The sequence below is a fragment of the Scatophagus argus genome, chromosome 7 (genome assembly GCF_020382885.2).
Source record: "Scatophagus argus isolate fScaArg1 chromosome 7, fScaArg1.pri, whole genome shotgun sequence".
In the NCBI taxonomy this organism is placed as follows: Eukaryota; Metazoa; Chordata; class Actinopteri; family Scatophagidae; genus Scatophagus; species Scatophagus argus.
The window spans coordinates 9326849-9349154 of NC_058499.1; the positions used below are offsets into that span (position 1 = coordinate 9326849).

General features: G+C 41.4%; 2 protein-coding genes across 6 annotated transcripts; both read left to right on the forward strand.

Moving 5' to 3' along the window:
* Positions 1–40: 40 nt before the first annotated feature.
* cep152 (centrosomal protein 152) lies at positions 41–14240 on the forward strand. Of its 4 annotated transcripts, XM_046393268.1 has the most exons (29): positions 367–1116; positions 1310–1406; positions 3021–3130; positions 3264–3324; positions 3421–3732; positions 4141–4300; positions 4809–4949; positions 5491–5630; positions 5938–6138; positions 6685–6832; positions 6979–7070; positions 7199–7362; positions 7485–7686; positions 7952–8056; positions 8172–8302; positions 8400–8528; positions 8613–8751; positions 8971–9156; positions 9247–9507; positions 9706–9837; positions 9935–10588; positions 11187–11262; positions 11386–11553; positions 11643–11727; positions 11913–11995; positions 12114–12270; positions 12366–12469; positions 12608–13415; positions 13628–14240. In XM_046393268.1, exons 2-28 carry the CDS (start codon positions 1320–1322, stop codon positions 13387–13389), a joined length of 5010 nt encoding a protein of 1669 aa, XP_046249224.1. In that variant the 5' UTR covers positions 367–1116; positions 1310–1319; the 3' UTR covers positions 13390–13415; positions 13628–14240. The 4 variants fall into 4 exon arrangements, with proteins under 4 accessions (XP_046249225.1, XP_046249224.1, XP_046249223.1 ...); XM_046393269.1 differs by lacking the exon at positions 367–1116 and adding an exon at positions 41–176 and having other exon boundaries at positions 12608–14240; XM_046393267.1 differs by having other exon boundaries at positions 12608–14240.
* A 134-nt stretch (positions 14241–14374) lies between these two features.
* LOC124061456 (very long-chain acyl-CoA synthetase-like) lies at positions 14375–22239 on the forward strand. 2 transcript variants are annotated; one of them, XM_046393274.1, is made up of 10 exons: positions 14375–14967; positions 16460–16669; positions 16754–16909; positions 17767–17891; positions 17979–18173; positions 18261–18351; positions 18839–19037; positions 19138–19235; positions 21157–21287; positions 21378–22239. In XM_046393274.1, exons 1-10 carry the CDS (start codon positions 14508–14510, stop codon positions 21552–21554), a joined length of 1842 nt encoding a protein of 613 aa, XP_046249230.1. In that variant the 5' UTR covers positions 14375–14507; the 3' UTR covers positions 21555–22239. The 2 variants fall into 2 exon arrangements, with proteins under 2 accessions (XP_046249230.1, XP_046249231.1); XM_046393275.1 differs by lacking the exons at positions 18839–19037; positions 19138–19235.
* Positions 22240–22306: the final 67 nt, after the last annotated feature.

Sequence of the window (22306 nt, forward strand, 5' to 3'; positions counted from 1 at the left end):
CACTGCGTCAGTTGAGAATTCATCACAGATTTAACGTCCATTAATTTAAATGTACCACAAACTCACAAAAACTGACGCCTTTATCATAGATTTAAAGAATAAAAAGCAAAGATTTTAAATCCTAAAAATTTACTTGACTTGGCCAAATAGACCTCACTGGCACTTGATGACCCCTGGTTTGTACAAAATATTATTCCTATATCCTTTTTTTGTTTTGCATGACTACTATGTTGTATATGTAGTGACTATTTAAAAAATGTAGCAAAATGTACATATTTTCATGTATTATACGAATGTTTAAATTAACTTCATTTCTAATATTTTTCGCTTTAAAGATTAAAGATTTGAAATCAAAAATTAAGTCATGAAGTGTTCCCGCAAGATTATGTTGTGATCAGACTATTTAAGGACACTACTGCCATGTCACTATTTTACCACAAGATGGGGATTCGTGTGCTTGATCGTCTCTGGTCGGGTTCAGTAAATATGGCGACTACATTTCCCATGATTCCAGGGAAACCGTTGCCATGGATGCGTAGATAGCTTCAGTTCCGGGGTTAGCGTGGCAGCAAGAACAAAAATGGTTTTGAAATAGCCTATAACACGCATGTTTTGTTACGGAGAATGTATGCCAAACTAGTATATGCGTCTTTTATTGAAATAATATAATTTATGGTGATATAAGACTCATGTGTAGTCACTGTGTACGTGTTCTGCCTTCATTGCTTTGGCGCTGCCGTTGCGCGCGAGTTTTCAAAGTGGGCGAGTCTGAGGGTCTTAAAGACAACGTCCAACCGGCGAGCCCGAATTAGCTTTGTACCACACAAAGTTTACTGCTTGGCCAAATTACACGCCAACTGGCATTAAACTTTTTATTGGCTAACGAATCTGCACCACTGATCGAACGCATCGGTCGTAGGTTTTTTAAAGCATGGCCATGATACCTTTTAGATTGGGGCTGGTTGTAGCTAAAACAAGCTAGCATCGCTAACTCTAGTTAGCCGGCCTCACTGCTTTGTAATGTAAACATCGGTGTAGCTAGCAGTTAATAAAGTGACTCAAATAACGGAATAAGCCGCTCAACAAAAGAAACATCTGTCTCGTGTATGCCAACAGGTAAGCTAATGCTAATGCTGTGTGTCTGTTTTGACTGGCACAAATCAGTGCGGTGGTGAAAGTTTAGCTACCTTGCAATAAAACCAACGTTACATCCTATAGCTTATGCTAGCATTAAACGTACCTAACAAACACCTTACCCTTGTTTGTGAGTTTTCCTCTCTGATGTTTGTTTGTACCTCTTCTGGGGTAGACTTTGCATCATGTCGATTGATTTTGACAGTGCTGCTCTCCAAACCCAACATGATGAAGAAGAATACGACCAGGAGGACTACGCAAGAGAGCAAGAGGTATAGACTGCATTGTGAAGTTGTTGGGATAACGTTTTGTGTTGCAGTTTCATTTGTTCCAGTTGTTTCTTCTATTTCCCGTCAATTTTAACGATACACTGATTTTCCCGATCATCACTATGATTCAAGCATCCGTTATCCAACATGTCAGATGACAAAATATATCCAGGACATGCTTGAATAATGAAACGATAATCTGTCGCATTTATATGTTACTCCTCTAGGCATTACTTGTCTAGTGTTGTTATGTTCACGTATTTACAAACATACTTATACATTACATTTGCCAGGTCCTTGTTTGTTTTTCTGTGTCAGTGTTGTTGCTTGGGGAAGCATTTGAAGTTTGCACTATTTGAATTTCACACCCTATTTTCACAGCTAGACAGGCATGCTGCATTATTACTCACGCCTACAATCTGTTACGCCATTAGCCTGAGCTATTATTGGCTGAGGGAAAAGGCCTCCTGCCAGGTGTGTCACACTGAAACTGGCTCTGCCCTGTGATTTTCCTACTTTCTCTCTATTTAGGTTACCCTGTTACTGTGCTTGACCTCGCTTGTTCCTTCATAGAGTGATCATGAAGAAACTGTTACTGATTGTTTTTCCAGTGGGCTGCGACGCTCACAAGATTTGGACTTTGGAAGAATATTTATCCTGAATGGATAGTTTTTTTTTCCTTTTGCTGTAGCTTATGTATTGTATTCAAGTTGGTCAAGTGGAAAATGTTTGCCACCAGTAACTGGAATGTTTCTGCTCCAGTTAACATTGCTGTATGTTTTGTCGAAACAATGGAGTTCTTTGGGAGGAAAACGCAGCAATACCGCAGGGAGCTGACGACATGCCAAACACGCTTTGGATGTTTCACACAGAAACTCTGCAGACAGAAGATTAGGCTCAGTGGTTATCATGTGGCTTCACAGCTGAAGTAGGAGTGCCTCTTAAATGTTAAAAGTGGGGAAATATGGGTCCTTCGCTTGTGGAGACAGTGGAGGATTTACAGAATATTCAGCGGTCCTTGTGGGAAGTAAGTCCAGCTGGCTCTGCTTGTTCCATGGCTGGTTGTAAATTAAGTCCTGTCAATCTGTTACTGACGCAGAGGAGGATTTGCCATTGAGAACGAAGATGTTTTGACAGAGAAAGACATTTTTTGTCAGTGTTTTGTTTCTCAGTTTGTGTTTGTATATCTTGACCAAAAGAATAATTAGGATATTTAATACAAAATAGAGTTTATTAAAATTGGGGCTGCAAATAATGATTAACTCTATTACTGATTAATCCAAAAACCTAAAAGCAGCAACTTTAAGGAAATTTAATTTGATAAATTACATGAATGAATTAATATTATGTTGTTAATACATGCTATAAAAAGACATACAGGAATAAAATGATTGTGAACACTAAATTCTGTACAAAATGTTTTTATCATCCTCACTGAGACTGATTATTCTGTAGATATTAGAATTTTGGTTTAACCCATTTTTTAAAACTCTACAAAAGAACCTCCTGACATATTCTTCCCCTGAGCTGTCAGTATTTGACTCTCTTCTTTTCCTGTGTAACTTTACAACTTGGAGCAATGGTGGTGACTCATTTCCATCTGCTATTTTTCTGTAGCTGCAGAAACTGCTCACAGATCTGCCCGATGACATGCTGGAGGACAGCCGAGACTCCTCCTCCCCAGAGCTGGAGTACTCCACCTGCAGCAATAAAAACACTGGCAACAGGTGACACACATTTATTTATTAGTGATCTCAGATTTAGAGGATGTTTGGTATGGTCATATACAATCTGACATACCCAATGGCATTGTATAATAATAATAATAATAATAATAATAATACTTCTTTTGCCACTCAGCCCACAGTCCACATGGACTCCACAATGGTCAGTTCATCCAAGACCAACCCACCATAAACAGGTATGCTGTTAGTTTGTTTTCAGTGATACATTTTGTTGTCTGAGCTTCTAATGGAAAGAAAATGAATCTCTTATTTCTCTCAACATCGCTTTGAAGAACTATGAAGTTGACTATGACCAAGGCTCTCATGATGAGTACTCTTATGATGATGGAGGTGCTCAGAACAATGGACATCGGGGTCATCCTCAAAGTCAACCTCTGCCTCACATCTGGAACCAGCAGGATCATCAGTTCACCCAGGGAGATTATTCATATACCAGCGTGGACACAGAAAAATCGACCAATGAAGAGTATGAGTCTAAAGCATACCATCAGGGCACTAATAATGCTGCAGTGTACAATGGAGAAGGAGGACGTAGAGACAACCAAAACTACGGGGATAACAACAATGCCAGAAACTGTTTCCAAGTGAGTGGAGTTTTATGTTTGGTCTGTTTTGGTGCTGCAGATGACCCAAATTTCAGTATAGTTACTGGTGGTTCATTGCAGTGATTGTTTCTCTTACTCTTCAATGATCTTAAAGCTTATTTAACAGGCTTGATGTTTGTTTTCAATTGTATTTTATTACATTTTCTATATTTGTATATTATACATTCTATTTCAAATCCATTTCCTTGTGTATGAAATATTTATATATATGTTTGCCTGTATTTTTCCTAACTTGAAATGAACAGTCCTGCAATCTTATTTGGAAATCCATCTGTTTCTGCATATTTGAGATTGTTGTTTAATTGTGCAGCTTTGCTGTGACTTATTCTTGTTATTGAACACAATGATATTTTTGTTTTAAACATACTGCATTGTGTGTTTTTGCAGGATTCAATGTCTGGACCGGGCAACCGGGTTGTGGATCAGTACAAGGCCACCTACAATCCTCAGCATCCTGCCCATCAGCCAAACATTTTTAACTCACAGGCTGCTCACCAGGAAGGCCAACTTGACCATCTGCAAAGAGAATTCCTGGACTCAACACAACGTGAGTCTTACAGTCTTACATTTAGTTCCTGGACTAATAGCACAGGAGTACAGTAACATGTAACTAACCGTACTGTAATAACAGCAGTAGGTTGTCAACACTATCATGTCAGATCAGCAACATGTAAGTTTACTGCTGAAATTCATCAGCCTACAGACAAAACAAACTTACCAGAGCACCTGTAAGGTAAATCTGACAGGAAACATGGATTCATTATTTTGTTTCTAAACAAAAACTGTTTTAGCCAAGCTGCAGGATTTTTAAGTTAATTTTAAGTGGCTGTAATACTTTCCTTAATTTAATACTACTTAAACACTATTCCTGTCTTGGATTTCATTACTGAGAGTCCTTGCTTGATGGCACTTGTTCACCGTTATTAAACTAGAAACCTAAACTGTTATTGATTCACATTGACCCACTGAGATGATGAAAATTAAAATGTCTTCACACTGTTTAGATAAGGTGAAGTGAGTGATGTGTTGAAAAGAAATTTTGCGCTGCGTTTCAGAAACTGCCGACAGGGAACAGGTTGTCCAGCTGCAGATTTTAAACAAAGCTCAGCAGAGGCAGATTGAGGACTTGGAGCGAAAACTGGAGGATTTGAGGCGTAATTTGAGATACACCGAGCATCAGCTTGCAATTGTCAGAGGTGTGTGTCACGCAGTTTTTAGTCTCAAAATGACGGAGAAGAAGTGCTGTTTATTGCAGTGCACAGGCCATGAACGGTAAAGGGATTGTACTAATTTGGTGCTTCTTTCAAGATTGAAATTTAATGTCATTCAAAGTCATGATTTATTGTTCTCTCTTACCTACATGCATTTCAAAGCTAAAGTCTGCTGTGTAAATTAAACCATTTGCTTGAACTTGGAATGAATAAATCTTTAACTGTAGGCCACCCTGAATCCTCTCTTTTAGTTAATAATGTTTGTGTTTTTTGTGTTTAAATTGTGTTTTACAATTAAACTTTCCAATTATGTTTTGTTTTTTCAATATATCATTAAAATAGACTGGTTAATCTGTGACACTGTTAGAGATTGGTAGATGGAACTAAAATGGGATACAGTATGTCTTTACTTGTGTGCACTGTATACAGCATACGCCCCCTTGTGGCTTTTAATAGAGTCCTTCACTGGCCTTTGTTTGATGTGCTGCTCGTGTGAACTAAACATAGTTGTGTTTATCATCACTAGATGAGAAGGATGGCCTAACAGTAAGTCTAAAGGAGTCGAGTCGATTGGTTGAAGAGGCAAAGGACAGAGAAGGTCAAATGCAAAACAAATTGAAGGCCATGGAGCAGCAAATTATGATTCTTACTGAGAGAGACCAGGAGGTATGTGCTACTGACACGCATTGCTGTTTTCCCCCTTCTCAGCTTTTTAATTGTTTAAAGCAATCTACAAGACGGCATGCAACACACTAGATTATCAGTAAATAAGGAACAAACTTGTAAACACAAAAGAAGGCAATAATCAAATATATGCAGGATTTATTTAATGTATTCGAAAGCAGCGTCAGCTCTACTGAAATAACAAGTCTGATACGAAATTATATTCTCTATGTATTCTCAAAGAGACCAACAGATCTTCGATTTTACTTGCATATTGTTAGTGTGTACAGTAGTTTTATTTCGTTTGCAGAATATGAAGAAGCAGAGGGTGGCCGAGGCTGCAGTGGACAGCATGAAGCAGCAGATGTTGGATCTCTGTCGCTCTGACACCCTGTCCAGAGCGCGAGAGCAGCATGACAGAGACCTCGCTGTCATAAAGGAGCAGCATGATGCCGCGGTGCTGACACTACAGCAGAAACTGGACTCCACTTCCCAGACTCTGAACGAACAGGTCTGTAGTGTTTCTATCACAGGATGCAGCAATAAAAGATTCAATTAATGAATCTACACGATATCTTCGATAGCTTTGATATCTAGTTAGACAAAAGTCCACAGAGAGTCTCACGGTCTGATCAGACACAGTGTATTTTGCAGTCTTAGCCTGCCGTATCTGTATCTGTACCTTCTTTTTTTTTAGCTATAGATATTTTGCTTCACTAACTTCCCTTCAGGCCTGCTTTTTTCCCTTTAAGTCATGGTAACTACAGTTGATAAAATCATAAAGTAAGAGCCGCCACCAGCGTTTCATGTGCTTCTCTGCTGTGAGTTGAAGTTGTTTTTTAACTAGAGATGCTCAGGGGGCTTCTGTAAAAACCCGAGACGCTCCGGACATCTAAATTGCAAGGCGCTTTTGGTGCATAAGCAGTGGACAGAAAGCTTAGTGTCAGTGGAAATCAAGTGGGAAAAGATGCCTCTCAGTGCAAAACCTGCACACCGTCTGATTGGATCCTTCGTCACCTGCAGACAGTAAACTCCTGTGTTGTTTTGTTGCTTTCAGATTGATGTTGGTCAGAGGTTACGAGAGCAGGTGAAGCAGCTGGAGAACCAGAGAGAAGAGGAGCAACTGGAGAGGGCCAGAGTCGTTAACACCCTCAGTCAGCGTCTGGAGGAGAGTCAACAACAATGTGCCAAGCTGCTGCAGACAAGTGAGTGGCTACAACCACATTTTTGTATTTCATGTGCTTGCATTGAGAAGGAATCGCAGAACATTAATGAGCAACTTTCATGCGCATGTGTTTAATATACTCTTTCCAAATAATCATTTCTTCTCTCGGGTTTTTGCTTCCTTCAGGTTCAGTTCAGGAGATGACTCAGATGCAAATCAAACTACAGCAGGCTCAATCAGCCAAGGCACTGAGCGAAGACATGAACAAAGTCTTACAGGTTTGCTCTCTGATTTTTCTGTCCCAGATTGGAACCACTCTCAAAACATTACTTATTATTACTATATTATTTAAAATGTCCATAAAGCTGGTTGATTAAACTTTCGATCTTTTGTATTTTTCCTTCAGGAGGATCTGTCCGACTTGAAGGAGCAGATCACTCTGTATGAAAGTGCTGTGAAACATGGTGTTATTGCATTAGATGTGAGCGAGGACTGGGAGAACCACATGTCAGAATCCTGTATGGATTTAGGACTAAAAAAAACCAACAGGAAAAATGGCCTGCTTCACAGGTACACCATGATTATGTGGCAGAGTCAGTGTCATAATCAACTTTGCCAACTTGCAGTATTTCTACTTAATTATCACCACTTCTGTCAATAACTGTCAAAATCTGTTCCTGCTCTTTGGTCAGTACTGCCCTGACTCACCTGTCAGACTCCAAGCTGCCCAAAGATGAAGCTTTGCGGCTGCTGCGAGTGGAGATGCAGCGCTGTCTGTGTAGTCTGAAGGGGAAGCGGCAGAAGATCAGTCAGCTGCAGCAGGAGCTCCAGCTCTGTCAGAGTCGAGTGAACGAACTGCAGACCCAGTTGGACGAAGCTCAGCTCAGCTCTTCGGTGAGAACTTGGCCAGATGAACTTTTAATTTTTAGGTGGACTGATTGATTTGGTTTCCAAAAACAGAAGAGGGAAAAATGGCCAAATGATTCAGGAAAGATAGTAAAACTATTCAAACGTATCAACCTAAAGGTTTTATGTTCTTGCATGTTTTCTGACAGCACTTTTCAGTTGTGCTCTAAAAAGAAGAGAGAGAAGAGATTAAGACATTTAATGGCTCTTGTACAAACTGTGAATATTAAAAACTTGCTTTGTTTGTTTACAGGTCAGAGAAACCAGTCAGCTGAAACAGCTAGATTTAACTGGAGAGTCTCAGAAAGAGTTCATGAGGCTACAGGAGGACAAACGACACTTGCAGGAACAAGTGGAGGTTGGTTGTAGTTTATGGTCAATTCAGTTATGTTTTGTTGTTGTTTTTTTTTATATATATATATATATATATATAAAAACACTGATCAAATATTGGCATTCTGTCCAAACTTCAGCTGTTAGAAAAGAAGAATAAGGAGCTTGAACAGAGTGAGGAGAAGGTGAGGTCTGCTAACAGGGAGCTTTGCACCAAAATGAGAGAGATGATCCAAGAACTGGACCAAGAGAAGCAGGAGGCGTCTGCGAGGTAAGGCATGGAGGATTAATAAGATTATATTTTGTTGTTTCTTCACCTTAAATTATTGTGTGTGTGTATTCTAATACGTTTCTGTTTCTTCATGGAGAACTGAGCGGATTCACCAGCAGTACAGGGACGACGTGGTGAACCAGATCAGAACCGAGCTCATGCTGGAACATGACGCTCAGGTTGAACAGCTGACTGCACAGCACCAGCAGCAGGTCCAACAGTTAGAGTAAGTCCTCTGCAGATGTCACCGAGAACTGAAGTTACCTGAAAACTCTGAAGCTCATTTACAGAACTCATTACTTTACCGCAGGACCCAACTGTCTGAAGCCAGTGATAAGATGCTGGCTGTGCAAGAGTGTTACATATCTGTCTGCAAGGACAAGGATCTGCTTGAGGAACACATACGCAATAGGGAGATGGAGGTGGAGGCTTTGAAGAAAAAAAATGAGGTATACATGATCTGAGAATGGTTTCACAATACCAGAAGCAACTGGACCTTGTTCTTAAACTCATCAAACCATGAGCACAATTTACTTTGAATTGTTCTGTTCCTGTATGCCGTATTTCACAAATGTGTTTCTCTGTGATAAAGTTGCCTGGATCCAGCATATGTTACCTGTGGATTGAGAATAATTAATGTTTTTGTTCTCATTCTCATTCTCATTCAGCAAAACATTACAGAGGAGCATGTTACAGCTATGGAGAAGCTCAGGGCTGAGCTTGAGGCTCAGCATCAATACTCAATAAATCAGCTCAAAGCTCTCTGGTCCAAAGAAAAGGAGACTGAGATCCAGCTGCAGGTGACCTCTCATGTAGCCTTGGCCAAAGCTGCTTGGGAGGAGGAACTACAAAAGGTGTGATTTTCCCATAATTACTGTCCACTTCCTCAACTCCTTAGTGAGAATTTTATGTCAGACCTGAACGTTTTTACTGCTTCTGTGCAGATGGAGAAGACCTGGGACCAGAGGCTGGGGGATGCTAGGAGAGAGAAATGCAAAGAGACTGCTGAGGCAACCTGTCAGTCAGATGAGAATGAGGCAAGCAGTGGGACAATTACTGCTGAGGAGCTGGACTCCAGGCTCGTTGCCCAGAAACAACAGCTGCTACTGGACGCTGACAAAGTCAAACGCAAGGCTGTGGAAGAAGCCAGGAAACAAACCCAGCAAGAGTTACACGAGAAACACCTGGAGGACATGGCCAGACAGGTCAGAAGTTTTTTTCTTTTTTGCACTGCACTAGTGAGCCAAAGTGCTTTAACGTACTCTACCGTCACCATTTGGAATCAGCCCACTTGCTAAGGCTGTATGATTACACCTCTTTAAGATTTTTGTCCAGATGCGTGACACAGCTCTTTTCCAACAAGGCATTTCTATTCCCCAAACATAAATGTGCTGGTGTTTCAGGTTGAAGGTGCAGTAATGAGGGCCTACAATCGCTGGATTGAGGATTTGACTTCATTACCAGAATACGAAGCCTCTCTCCAAATAGAGAGGAAGAAATGGGAAGAACTACAGGAGAAGTACACGGAACAACAAGTATGACAGGGTTTTATCTTTGTGAGTTAGAAAAGTGTCACTGCTGTCAACTGGCCTTTCTTTTCCGATGATTTATATTTTAATTTAAACATGTCAGGTGTCCCAGGCGCTGAGAGAGGCAGAGGAGCAGTGGCTTCAGAAGCAAAAGAACCAGCTGGAGGAACAGAACTCTGGAACCCAGAGGGTGGAGGAGCTCCAAGAGGAGGTGGCAGCTCTCCAGACTCAGTTGGAGCAAGTGAAGAGAGAGCAAGCTGCCCTGCTGAAGGCTGAGCTGGCCGGAGCTAGATCAGTCTGGAACCGAGACAAACAACAGGAGATCTCTGTCATCCAGGTCCGCAGTGAGCAGGTGTACAAAGTCAAGCTGCAAGAGCAGCGTGAAAAGCTGGAGGAGGCTTTGCAGCAGGCCAAAGAGGATGCACACCTCCACAAGAAGGAGCTGCTTCTGCAGATGGAGGCCAGGCTACAACAGACTCTGGACGCTCGAGAGGAGGAGTGGAGACGTCAGCGTGCAGAGAAAGAGCAGACTCAGAGACAGCAGATGAGAGATGAGTTAGTAGCAGAGCTTCAGAGTAGTCTGGCAGAGGTCCAGGCACAACTTCTCAGGGATCCCAAAACAGATCAGCGGGGCACTGAAGACATCAGGAGGACCAGCGGGGCCACATCAGAGGGCACAATAACACACATTATCCAAATGTCATGCAAAAACATAGTCAGCAGAGCAGTATCTCAAGCCAAGGTGGAATGGAAGAAAGTGAGTAGTTATTGGATTATCGGTCATCTAAAGATGAAATAAGTGACTTTATCTGTTAATCATTTAGGAGGACTGACTCTGCTCAGCGATTAGATTTCTGAGTCTGCAGAGGGCAAAGGTTACAATGTTATGATACAAAAAGAGCAAACAAGAGTGGCTTCGTGTTTGCTTTAATAGGTGCTAGTCAGTAAGGTTCTGTAAAGTTTGGAAACGGAAGCTGAGGACATTAAATGCATCAATCTCATATGCAAAGCAGATTGCAAGCACCTTCAAGATCACTGACAATGAAAAATCATGATATTGCTCATCCTTAGTTCACATCCAGTTGGGTTCACAACAAAAGCAGTAACAAAGCAAAAGGAGAAGCTGTCCACACTTTGTAAGCTCCAGAGTTTTCATGAATGCAACGTTTCAACTTCCAAGTACAGCTCAGTGTGCGGACAGCCTCTCCTTTTGCTTTATCACAAGAAGTGCTGCCATGATCACATGCTGTAGTATTCAGTTACGAAGGTATCTCAATGTCCTGTTTTTATTATATTATGTGGCACAATGTTTGTAGGCTGCTTTTCTCTTTACAGTTTCATTTATTCCCCCACAGATAAGTGAGGAGAGACTGAGCCGCGTGTTGAAAGAAACACAGCAGCAGCACGAAAGGGAAATCGAAAAAGTGCAAAGTATGTCATTTGCTGTAATTTTCCTCCCTAGGCAGATCATAGTGAAAGCTTTCTACATGCAGTCTTAATTATTTTGATCGGACAAAGTATAGTTAACATGACTACACTGTCCACTGTTTCCAGGCTCTTTGCCTCAGAGGAAGGAGCAGCCTTGTTGCAGGAAGGAGTGTGCTGAGACTGTAAGTAAGCTGCAGAAGAAGATCCAGGAGCTCCAGAGACACTTGGAGAAGGCCTGTCGTCAACTCCAGCACAGTGTTCGAGAGCACAAAACTGCCATGCAGCATCTGAAAGGTATTTAATGCACCTGAATGTTTCATAAACTCAGTCCTCACTGTGTCTCTAAGTCTGTATTGATGATCAATAACACTGTTTTGTTGCAGACGAGCATGAAAGTAGCCTACAAAAGGCAAAGGAGGAACATCTGCAGCAGCTAGAGGAAGTGAAGAAAGCCAAAGAATCCTCAGGGTTTGTTCGGTGTTTAGCATTTCTTATCTTTAGATCAATGCCATCCAACTGCATGAGATATTGTTGCCCCCAGCTGTTTTTTTCCCGATTTTGTTAGTCTGTTTACTGTTACATGCCTAGTTTGTCCAAAATCATAAACAACAAATGCAACAAAATGATGCCAACAAATGCATTATTGCTTACAGGAGTTCTGATAACCAACAAAGTCTCCAGCAAGGCCTCGAGGAGATGAAGCAGCAATACCTAATGACTGTAGAAAAGATCAGAGGTTAGTTTATACAGACAAAAACACATACTGTTTCTGCAGTATATGTGTGGTCCTGTACCGTACTACGTATTTGTTACTTCCTCACTTGTAAATATGCACTTTTTTATTTACGTGGCAGGCGATATGCTGCGTTACCTTCAGGAGAGCCGGGAGCGAGCGGCGGCGATGATCCACACGGAGGTGCAGCGGGAGAGGCAGGACACTGCCAGAAAGATGCGTCGCTATTATCTCACCTGTCTGCAGGAGTTACTGGAGGACGGAGGAAAGACCACAGGGCAAGAGGCCATCTTTGTCCTGAACTTGTTTGCTTGCTTGCTTCATCATGACTCCTCGGACTAATTGTATGGATCTTTCTGTCTGTCTTCTGCAGAGCTGAAAAGAAAATAATGAACGCAGCAAGCAAGCTGGCGGCCATGGCTAAAGTGCTGGAGACACCTGTCAAACATAAATCTGGAAAGAACTATAGTTTACAGAGTGAGTCCTATTGTGCAGAGCTGGTTTAGTGTTTTGGTTTTTTATTCTTTTGTTTCAAAAATATCAAAATGTGTGGATTGCTTTTTTTTTGTGTGTGTGTGTGTGTAATGATGGGTTGTTTGATGGCTTTGTCCACAGCCGAACGCCCTCCAGAACAACAGACAGGTTCCAATAACAAGCCTTCAAAACTTGCTGAGCTCCCTGACACCAGGCCAGAGGAGAGAACCCTCAGGGAAAAGACCTACGCTGGTGCAGAGCAGAAACAAAGTGCCACTGTGAGGACCAAACCTCTGAGTCACCGGGACTTTTCTGCTTCTGGGAAGGAGGAAGTCTCTGTGGATGCAGGGCTGAAACCCCAAACTGCTGCTCAGGCACATCTCCGCTCTTCCAAGCCTTCTCAACAGATGGCTTTTCCATCCCAGGTGGAGTTCGTCAACGTGTCCGTGAGGAGTAAAAGCAGGGAGCTGTACCTTCAGGGACTTGACCACGAAGCGGACGACCGCGCCGACTCAGAGCAACAGGACAAACCCTTCCTCATCCAGGAGGCTCCTGTCAGAGACGGGAAACGGACCGACTGGAGCGTGACCAGTAATGGCTCGGACACAGGATTACAGGTTTCCAGACTCTCCTACCCGGGCAGGAAAGTAGAACCAGTGAAGCCGTTTTCTGTCTCTGCTGCGTCAGTAAGTGACTTGGGAGAGTTTGGTGGCCTCACCCCAGATCTTTCTGACATGACTGTTTATAATGAAATTGCCAAGAAGACGCCTCACACCCAGACAAAGATGAGCATACACAGAGAGCCCACACCGGGCTCTGAGGCTGAGAAGCAGCATGGAGTTTGTTCCAGGCCTCTGTTCTTTGAGTTGAGACAGCGCCAGCAGGACAGCGGCTTTGACAGTCCATTCAGCCAACAGAAATGACAAAGAGAAGGCAGGTATGAAGTGAGGTAAGGACATGAACTTCAAACTGAATGGACAAGTTTGGTTAGCTCAGCAAATAGTGCCTTTAATACACAAATACATCTACAGTTTACATGACGAAAGCTTTAACTTCATAGCTACTTGCATTGTGTGTGTGTGTGTGTGTGTGTGTGTTTTGCATTAACATCGTTGAGGAAGATTTTGTCATATTGGGAAATTATTTGCTTTTCCTGACCAGAGTTGGATAAGAAGATCTCCTGTCTGTAATTACGAAGCTACAGCCGGCAGCTGTCAGCTTGACTAGCCTGGTTCTGTCCTAATGTAATAAACTCCATCCACCACCACCTGTAAAACTCTAGATAATGATAGAAAGTGTATTTCCCAAACATGTTTGTTTCTTTATTGCGTAATTTGTGGTGTAAGAGACTTTGTGTTCCTCTCACTGCTGGTCTAGTAGCTCTCTCACCTTAGGCATAACATCAACATTAACATTTTGTTCTATCAATGTTTGATAAATTTCAGTCTACTTTTAAAAATACAGCCACCTCAGGTCTTGGTTTTAAATTTCAGTGAGGCTCACAGCCGTGCGATTGGTTGAAATTAGTAGACAAGGTTGTTGTCTATGTTTCAGTAAGAACTTGTGACCCCCTGACTGAGGTCCACTGCTGTTTTTATCTCTGGGATCACTGAAGTTTAGTGCGTCTGTGTCTGTGTTTGTTGTTTTTTTTTATTTTATTCTTGGAAATATTTTATATTTGTTATGGAGAATGCTGTGCAAAGATTATAAAGGTTTTTATACGTATATTGCGTTCATTCATTTGAATAAATGTTATCTTATTGGAACCAAAGAAGGAATAACGCACTTGTTGTATGAGCCTTCTGGTCTTCCATTGCTTCATCACTTTTTCTCATGTCATTGACCAGTGAACGCAGCGGTTTGGGTTCTGCAAATCCCTCATTCTAACTCATTCTCGTAAACATTTTAACCCTCTTTTGGTGGCTGCGCTCCTCCTCCTAATATTTTTTTAAGTCCTGGCCTCCTTTTCTTCTTCACCAGTATTTAACTTTCACCTGAAGCAGATTCAGTCAGGTCGGTGATTGTCACAGACATCTTCAACATGCTCTTCTGGATACTGTTTGCCGCTGTGCTTTCTCTTGCCCTTTTATTCCCACATCCTCACTTTTTCCAGGATGTCCAGTACGTCCTCTCTAAATTAAAAGTAAGGCGCCGCGTTCAGAAATACCATCATAGAAAATACTCCATCGTGGACCGGTTTTTAGACCGGGTGAAGGCGCAGCCGCACAAGCCGTTTATTCTTTTCAAGGATGAGACTTTCACCTACCGGGACGCCGATGAGCTCAGCAACAAAGCTGCCAGAGTTTTCCTGCAGAGCGGACTCGTTAAGGAGGGCGACACGGTGGCGCTGTTCCTCGGAAACTCGCCCATGTTTCTGTGGCTGTGGTTGGGTTTGGTGAAGATCGGATGTTCCGCTGCTTTTCTCAACCACAACATCAGATCCAGGTCGCTGTTACACTGCTTCAACTGCAGCGGAGCCACAACTCTGGTCGCAGGTGAAGGTAAGGTTTACATTAACATACTGTAAAATTACCGCGTTGGAAAATTAATGCGTGTGGAAGAACAAAAATGGTATCAAAGCTCAAATCTTAAAGAAGTCAGGGTTAATCACGCACACAACTTCAAATACTTTTTTTTTTGGTTGTGGGTATCTTTAATTGTCTTTCCCAAGTTTTTAAGGTGCTTTTCTTATAGAAAATACAGTAAAGGCTTTTGTCTTGTTATTGAATACATAAATTAACTGGTATTACTCAAAGCAAATAAAAAAAAAAAGGAATCCAGTACTGTTCCTGTAAAAGTACAACCAAAACTACAGTACAGCTACAGTGCATATACAGCACAAATACGTCTGTGGCTCTAATGGAAGGAGAAAACACAACAGTCACCACACTGCCTCAGAGAATCACCATAAAATACCTGTCTGTAACTTGACAAACTGCTTAATTTCACTGAGTAAACAAAATGGTTCCACACAGGTAAATACATCAGAAAATACAGCATATTAAGCATTAGCAACAAACACTTTCCTACCAAATTCACAGGTAATGAGCTCTGGTGGCCCACATGTCATGTTTTCATTCCACCAACATCTGAAATCTATCAGCAAGTTCACAAAATGGGGATTTCAGTTAGGATATCACACACTTATGACCGAGGTTACAGCTGTATTGTGTTAAATACTTGCTGGCGTTTGATGCGCTTCTGTTCGCTTTCTGGAGTATCCTGACCCCTCAGTGAGCACATGAAGCAGAAAGAAACGGGGAAACTACACCCCCTGCTGTCGAACATTGGTATCTACAGCGGTACTGCTGAAGCGGAAAATTGTATTACCTGTGGTTTTATGCTTTACATACAAATTTAAAATTCTGCATTAAGCACCTGGTTACATTTACGATGCATATATCGGTGGTCTAAAGCTACATTTACTTTACCTTACTGTAACCGTTAAGAACAAGTAGCCTGTCTGTCACACTGTGAACAGGTGGTGGAAAATTAAGTACATTTACTCAAGTGCAGTAATAAAGTACCTTTTTTTTTTTTTTTTTTTAGATATTTTACTTAAGTATTTGCACTTATACCGTGCTTTACACTCTAACAGGTAATATTGTACTTTTTAAAAAAATGTTTTTACTCCACTACATGCATTGTTTTGGTTACTTGTTACTTTGCAGCCCAAGAGTTTCTCCAATATATAAAGTAATTAAAACTCGCTCCACCTCGAGCAGCTACAACATTAAAACTCTACTTAGATGTCACTTACATCAGTTTTAACACGTCTCAGTGCATTTCACTGGTCATACCTCTGAACTTTCACTGTAGTGAAATTGTTGAATACAATATATTCAATGGAGAAATTTTACACTGTAATACTTTAACGTTTTACTTTGCCACCACTAGTAGAAATTGCAGCAATATTTTACCTCAGCTTAAAGGCAGCAAAAACATCAGTTAGTGCTGAAGATGATGATTTTATTTTTAATGTATCATTTGCAGAGTTACAGGATGCTGTGGAGGAGGTCCTGCCCAGTCTGCTGGAGCAGCAGGTCACTGTTTTCATCCTGGCCGACAGATGCAGAACTGCAGACGTGAAAAGCTTCAGCGACAAAATGAGCCAGGCCTCCTCTGAGCCTATATCCAAGGATTTAAGGTCGCATTTAACCTTGCAGAGCCCAGCAGCCTACATATACACATCAGGGACAACAGGTAAGTTACTCTGACTGGGTTCAGCTGTAAAAGAAACATCACTGACATTTACTCGACATTTATCTCTGGCTTCTCTTTTAACAGGTTTACCTAAAGCAGCAGTGATCTCTCACTCCAAACTGTGGACCATGTCTCTGCTTCTGTCCACAGTGGCGGTGAACTCCAAAGATGTGATTTATATTAGCCTCCCTCTCTATCACAGCGCTGGCTTCATTGGTTTCACCACGGCCATTGAGAGGGGTATGCACACAGTTACGTATATATATTTCCATTTAATTGATTGTGTTAACGGAGACGGCTGTTGTTGTTCTATTTTTATCTTATTAACAGTAAAGTCGATCAAAAGACCAAAATCAACAATGCATTAGTCTGTCTCTCAATAGCGACATTTCTAACCTCCCTCTCCTGTGTAGCCACTTAGCCACAAGCCCATTGATTTCTACAGAAGACCTAAATCTGTAAAAGGGTGGGATGCAAATGTATCGTTTTGTTTTATTTTATATATATATATAAAAAGGCCAAGCAATTCAGCCAGCAACTCTCATAAATGAGCACTACAATGTTTAGAAAACAACACTAAAACAACAGAAAATCACACTTTCATCAGGGACTATTTTAATTGGTACTTGGAAAGACTGTGATGTAGCTAATAAAAAATAAAAAATAAAAATCTGATTTGGTAAATAACATACATACATGTATTTGTGTTTACTGGAATCAGTATAATATAATATCTGGCATCAAATGCTGTAAAAAATACTGCTTCTTTTAGTTCAAGCTGAAGTAATACGATAATAGTGCGTATTTACAGCAGCAGGATGGTGTACACAAGTTGTGGTGAGTGAAAATACAATACAGTGTGTTTATTCATTGTAATGAGGGAAATGGCTCATTTATGTGTTGGTCATAGTTTCCATAAAGCAACGGAGGCCTACGGCGGGACACGGATTTGTTAATAGAATCAGTTCATGTTTGATTATGGTCTTTCCATTTATTTGCTGAGCAAAAATATGGTAGAATTTTTCAATTAAAATGAAAAATAAATCGCCAAACTAATCCTTTCACATTGTTATGTGTCATCTTGTCGCTGTGTGCAGGTATCACAGTGGCTATGAGGAGTAAATTTTCTGCCTCTCAGTTCTGGGACGACTGTCGAAAATATAACGTCACTGTCATACAGTACATAGGTGAAATTATGCGTTACCTCTGCAACACACCGAGGGTATGTACTATCACAGCGCTAAAATGAATGGACCCATCACACCGGAACTTTTTAAAAAAAACCCTCCTTATGTTTCTTCCCTGACAGAAACTCAATGATCGGAGCCACAAAGTAAGACTGGCGGTAGGCAACGGCATCAGGGCAGATGTTTGGAGGGACTTCACGAGCAGGTTCGGAAACATTCAAATCAGAGAGTTTTACGGAGCGACGGAAGGGAATTTCTTTCTGCTGAATTACACCGGCAAGATTGGAGCTGTCGGGCGGGACACCTTCCTCCACAAGGTCAAAAAGCAATGTTTCATTCCACATGATGAAATAATAACTGTTACTCAATAAGCAATGTTTCTTTTTTTTCTTTGTATCCTGCAGAGGTTTTTTCCATACTCTCTGATCAAATATGATGTGGATAAAGGAAGTCCTCTGAGGGACTCTGCTGGTTTCTGCATAGAGGCTGCCAAAGGTGCGTTTAAAAAATTCTTTGGAAGAAATGAATGAAAAATACATTACAGTGGAGTAATGTGTGTGTACCAGATTCCTGAAGACCAGAAGGGTCCTGGGGGGGTCACCAAAGTCATCAGGATACATTAGAAACCACTGATGAAGTAATCCATTCAATGGACCAAAATGTGCTTTAGGAGTGGAGGGGCTGTTGCGTTCAATGCCAGTGGTGTTTCTGATGTCTTTGCTCTGTTTGTACTTTAAGCAAAATATTTGATGATTCTGTGTATCACTAAAAAAACACTTCAATCTGTTTTTATACCTTCACTATTTTTTACCAAACTGTCAGTGAATGTATCAAAGATGGTGTCAATTGCCAAAACGTTGTTCACGCTTGAGTTATTTGCCTTCAAATATGCCACAAAAGTACTGGTTTCCTTTGTGTCTCAACACGAGTGAGTGAGAAGAGGATGATCACCAGACTGCCTCTTTGGATTAACTTTCCGCAGGTGAGCCTGCACTTCTGGTGTGTGAAATATCAACAAACGCACCGTTTTCTGGATATGCCCGAGACCCGCGGCAGACTGAGAAGAAAAGGCTGCATGATGTCCACAGGAAAGGAGACGTGTACTTCAACACTGGTGACCTGCTGAGCGTTGATGAAGACAATTTCATCTACTTCCAGGATCGAGTTGGAGACACTTTCAGGCGAGCGCGTCTTTTGTGTCAGCCACCTTTATTTAGAGCTTTGAAAACCCGAGTGAGAACAGCCTGAAAGATTGTTTGTTGTTTGTTGCTGTGAGAACAGATGGAAAGGAGAGAACGTGTCGACGAGTGAGGTGGCCGACGTCATCACGCTGATTGACTGCATTAAAGAAGCTATCGTGTACGGAGTTGAAGTGCCGGGTAATTTTCACTGTAATTTTCTTCTCCTCATCAATCATTTAGTCTACAAAATGCCAGAATGTAGTGAAGACCGCCTGTCACAATGTGCCATCTTCAGATCAATTTATTTTTGAGCAATATTTAGCAATCAAAAACAATTAAAAAACACCTCAAGATATTCAGTTGACAATAACATAAAACAAAGAAAAGCAGCATATTATCACATTTCAGAGGCTGGAACCTGACTAAACTTGACTTTAGAAATATGAAAAACCTCAGCTGGCTTTTAATATTTCAATAAAATCATCTTGGTTTTTTTTTTTATTTTAGAAAAATTCTAAACATTGGCTTTAATTAATTCCTCTCACTATATATTTGTGTCATAGCCTCAAATGAATTTTCGAATATTTTCTCTCCGAACTGAACATCATCATGTCAACAGTACAAAGTACACACTGAGACTGGGTCACCTGTTAATGTGCTATGATTATCAGAAAGGAATAAGTAAAGCAGCTTGGAGCGTACAGGCTTTCCAGTCAGTTATTTAATGGAGTACAAAGGTTAGTGAGTCAGCTAATATTTAGTGAACATATCATATTTACTTGGTTTGCCCTCAGACGTCCAGTCTGTTGAGCTAGACCAGACCCAGCGCTACTGCGAGATCTAAATGGTGTAGATCACACGTTAACTACACTGCCGGCTCGTGTTTGCAGTCTTAAATCAGATGGCATTACAGATTAAAAGAAATTTCCATGTACAATTAACCAGACGCCAAATGGTGCAAACTTTAACGTGAGGTATCAGCTATCAAAGAACTTGCCCCAGTTTCCCAGTGGTATTTACACTTTGTCGGTCACCTGGGCTCTACGTCCTTGTCGTAAACTTTGGCCGAAACATTCACCTTTACAAGTAGATAAGGACCGCCTGAATGCGTCATTGGTTTTAGTTTTGACTGGGGAGGAGGAGGAGCGAGTTCACTCTTTTCTCACATCTTTTTAATGATTCACTTGTTGTTGGCCTCTCTCAGAGGATCTCACAGCCAAGCTGGGACACAGCTTATGGAAAGTGGCAGTCAGAGGAGAAGGCAAAGTTCAGATAAGTTAAAGAAATGTTCAGTTTTCAGCGTGTTATGAGGTACAGCTACATCTTCAGAGTTCAACCAAGCGAGCGATAAAACAACAACAAAAGCTAAGTTGCATTTGGCCTGACAGAACTATTGATCCAAATGCATGGAGCCAAGTGTGTCAGGTGTCAGCGACTCCTGGCCAGTCGTGCTCAGTCAACAACGCTGATGCCAACATCTGACCGCCACCTTGTTAAAACTACTGTGCACTCTGATAAAGTCAGCTGCATTTCTGAAAACGCCAGGAGGTCACCTATCATTATTTGTCCCACTGATTTGTCAGCAGTTGTGGCTGCAGCAGTGACGCAAACATCACGACTGCAGTTGAAGTACTTTAACCTGATTGCCAATTAGAGACATGATGCATGTATTTTTTGATTCCCATGGATAATGTCTAATGTTAGATGTTCAGCTGAGTTTCACAGTAAAGCCAATCTGCTTATAACTAAATAAAAAGTCATCATGTTTTTTCAAGCTTTCTTCAGTATCATTCCCTTCAGCGGTTTGACAAGCTGAAGGACACGGTGGCAGCAAAGATGGCATCAGAAGCCCAAGAATCAAAGACTCGAGATCAAAAACTAGCAAGCTAGCTTACTTCTATGTAGGGTGGGAGCTGCTGAACCTGAGGCTTTTGAAGGAAAGGTTTGATGAGAACCACTGAGGTAGCTGAAGGCCCATCGCTGGTTATGAAGTAGAGCGTTATGCACTTCTTGTGGGAGGTAGGACCCGCTTTCAGGGCACAGGGTGAGAATAACAGAGGCACCGTGATCTGTCGGTGTCAAAACGATTTGTGACATGTTGCTTCTTTGACTTTTGCAGGTCTGGAGGGCAGAGCTGGAATGGCTGCCGTTACTCTAAGTGAAGGACAGAAATTTGACTCTGCGGGTGTTTTTAAACACGTCGAAAAATTCCTGCCGTCCTACGCAAGGCCACGTTTTATGAGGATTCGGGTATGTATGTCACAGTCTGACAGTTTCAGCCTTTGTGATGGCAGCATTATTTAACCCCCTCGTTATTAATTAAACTGTGACTGACTACAGAGTTCCTTGGACGTTACGGGCACGTTCAAGTATCTGAAGACAAAGCTGGTAGAGGACGGCTTCAACCCAAACCACATAACCGACCCACTCTACTTTCTGGATGAAAAAGACAAGAATTACATCCCACTTACGCTGGACATATTCAGTTCAATTACAACAGGCAAGATAAAAATTTAAAGTGCCGCTTGTTTCTGTGTGTCAAAGGAAAAATGAACACAGCTGAGTTTTGGTTGTTCTGTGATTTGAGAAGCGTTGTGATGTTTAATCTCCTCACCTTTCATACATATCCTTAAACGACTTCAGTTTTCATCCAGAGGAGCATGTTTGAGTTTTCTGCGCTGAGCCGTGAGAACGACTGCTGCAATAGCTTCACATAAGAGAGCAGGAAAGCAAGTTATTCCGGTTGAGGAAAGTGAGAGCTGTGATCTCCTCATTCAGAGTCCTCGCTGTGTAATTGACTGGTCTATTGAGACTACTTTATTTTTCATTACTTAACTACAGCCCACATCTTGTTAAGACACTCTTAATACATTCCTTTTTCACGGCGAACTGAAAAGCACAGGTGCAATTCATAACATTAATACGGGCTGCAGTCCATTCAGCTTATGTAGTTTCTGGGTTTCAGGGTGTGGGCTCACTGATGGAGCAGAGCCATCATTAATGTTACTAACCACACCTGTGCTTTTCCCGCTGTAAGAAGGATGCACTACGTAACTTATAATAAAAACTGTAGCTCCTCTTTCAAATGCTACCTTCAGTATAAAAAATAATTGATTGTTCATCCCTAACAGCCTTAAACTTGATTCCGACTGACCTGACAGCTGAAACGCAGAAATAAATTAAAAAAAGTTATAAATCTCAATAAGTCTTCATCTGTGTTTAAAGCAACGTGTTTCTAAACAATATGACCCAGCAGCTCTGGGGACAGA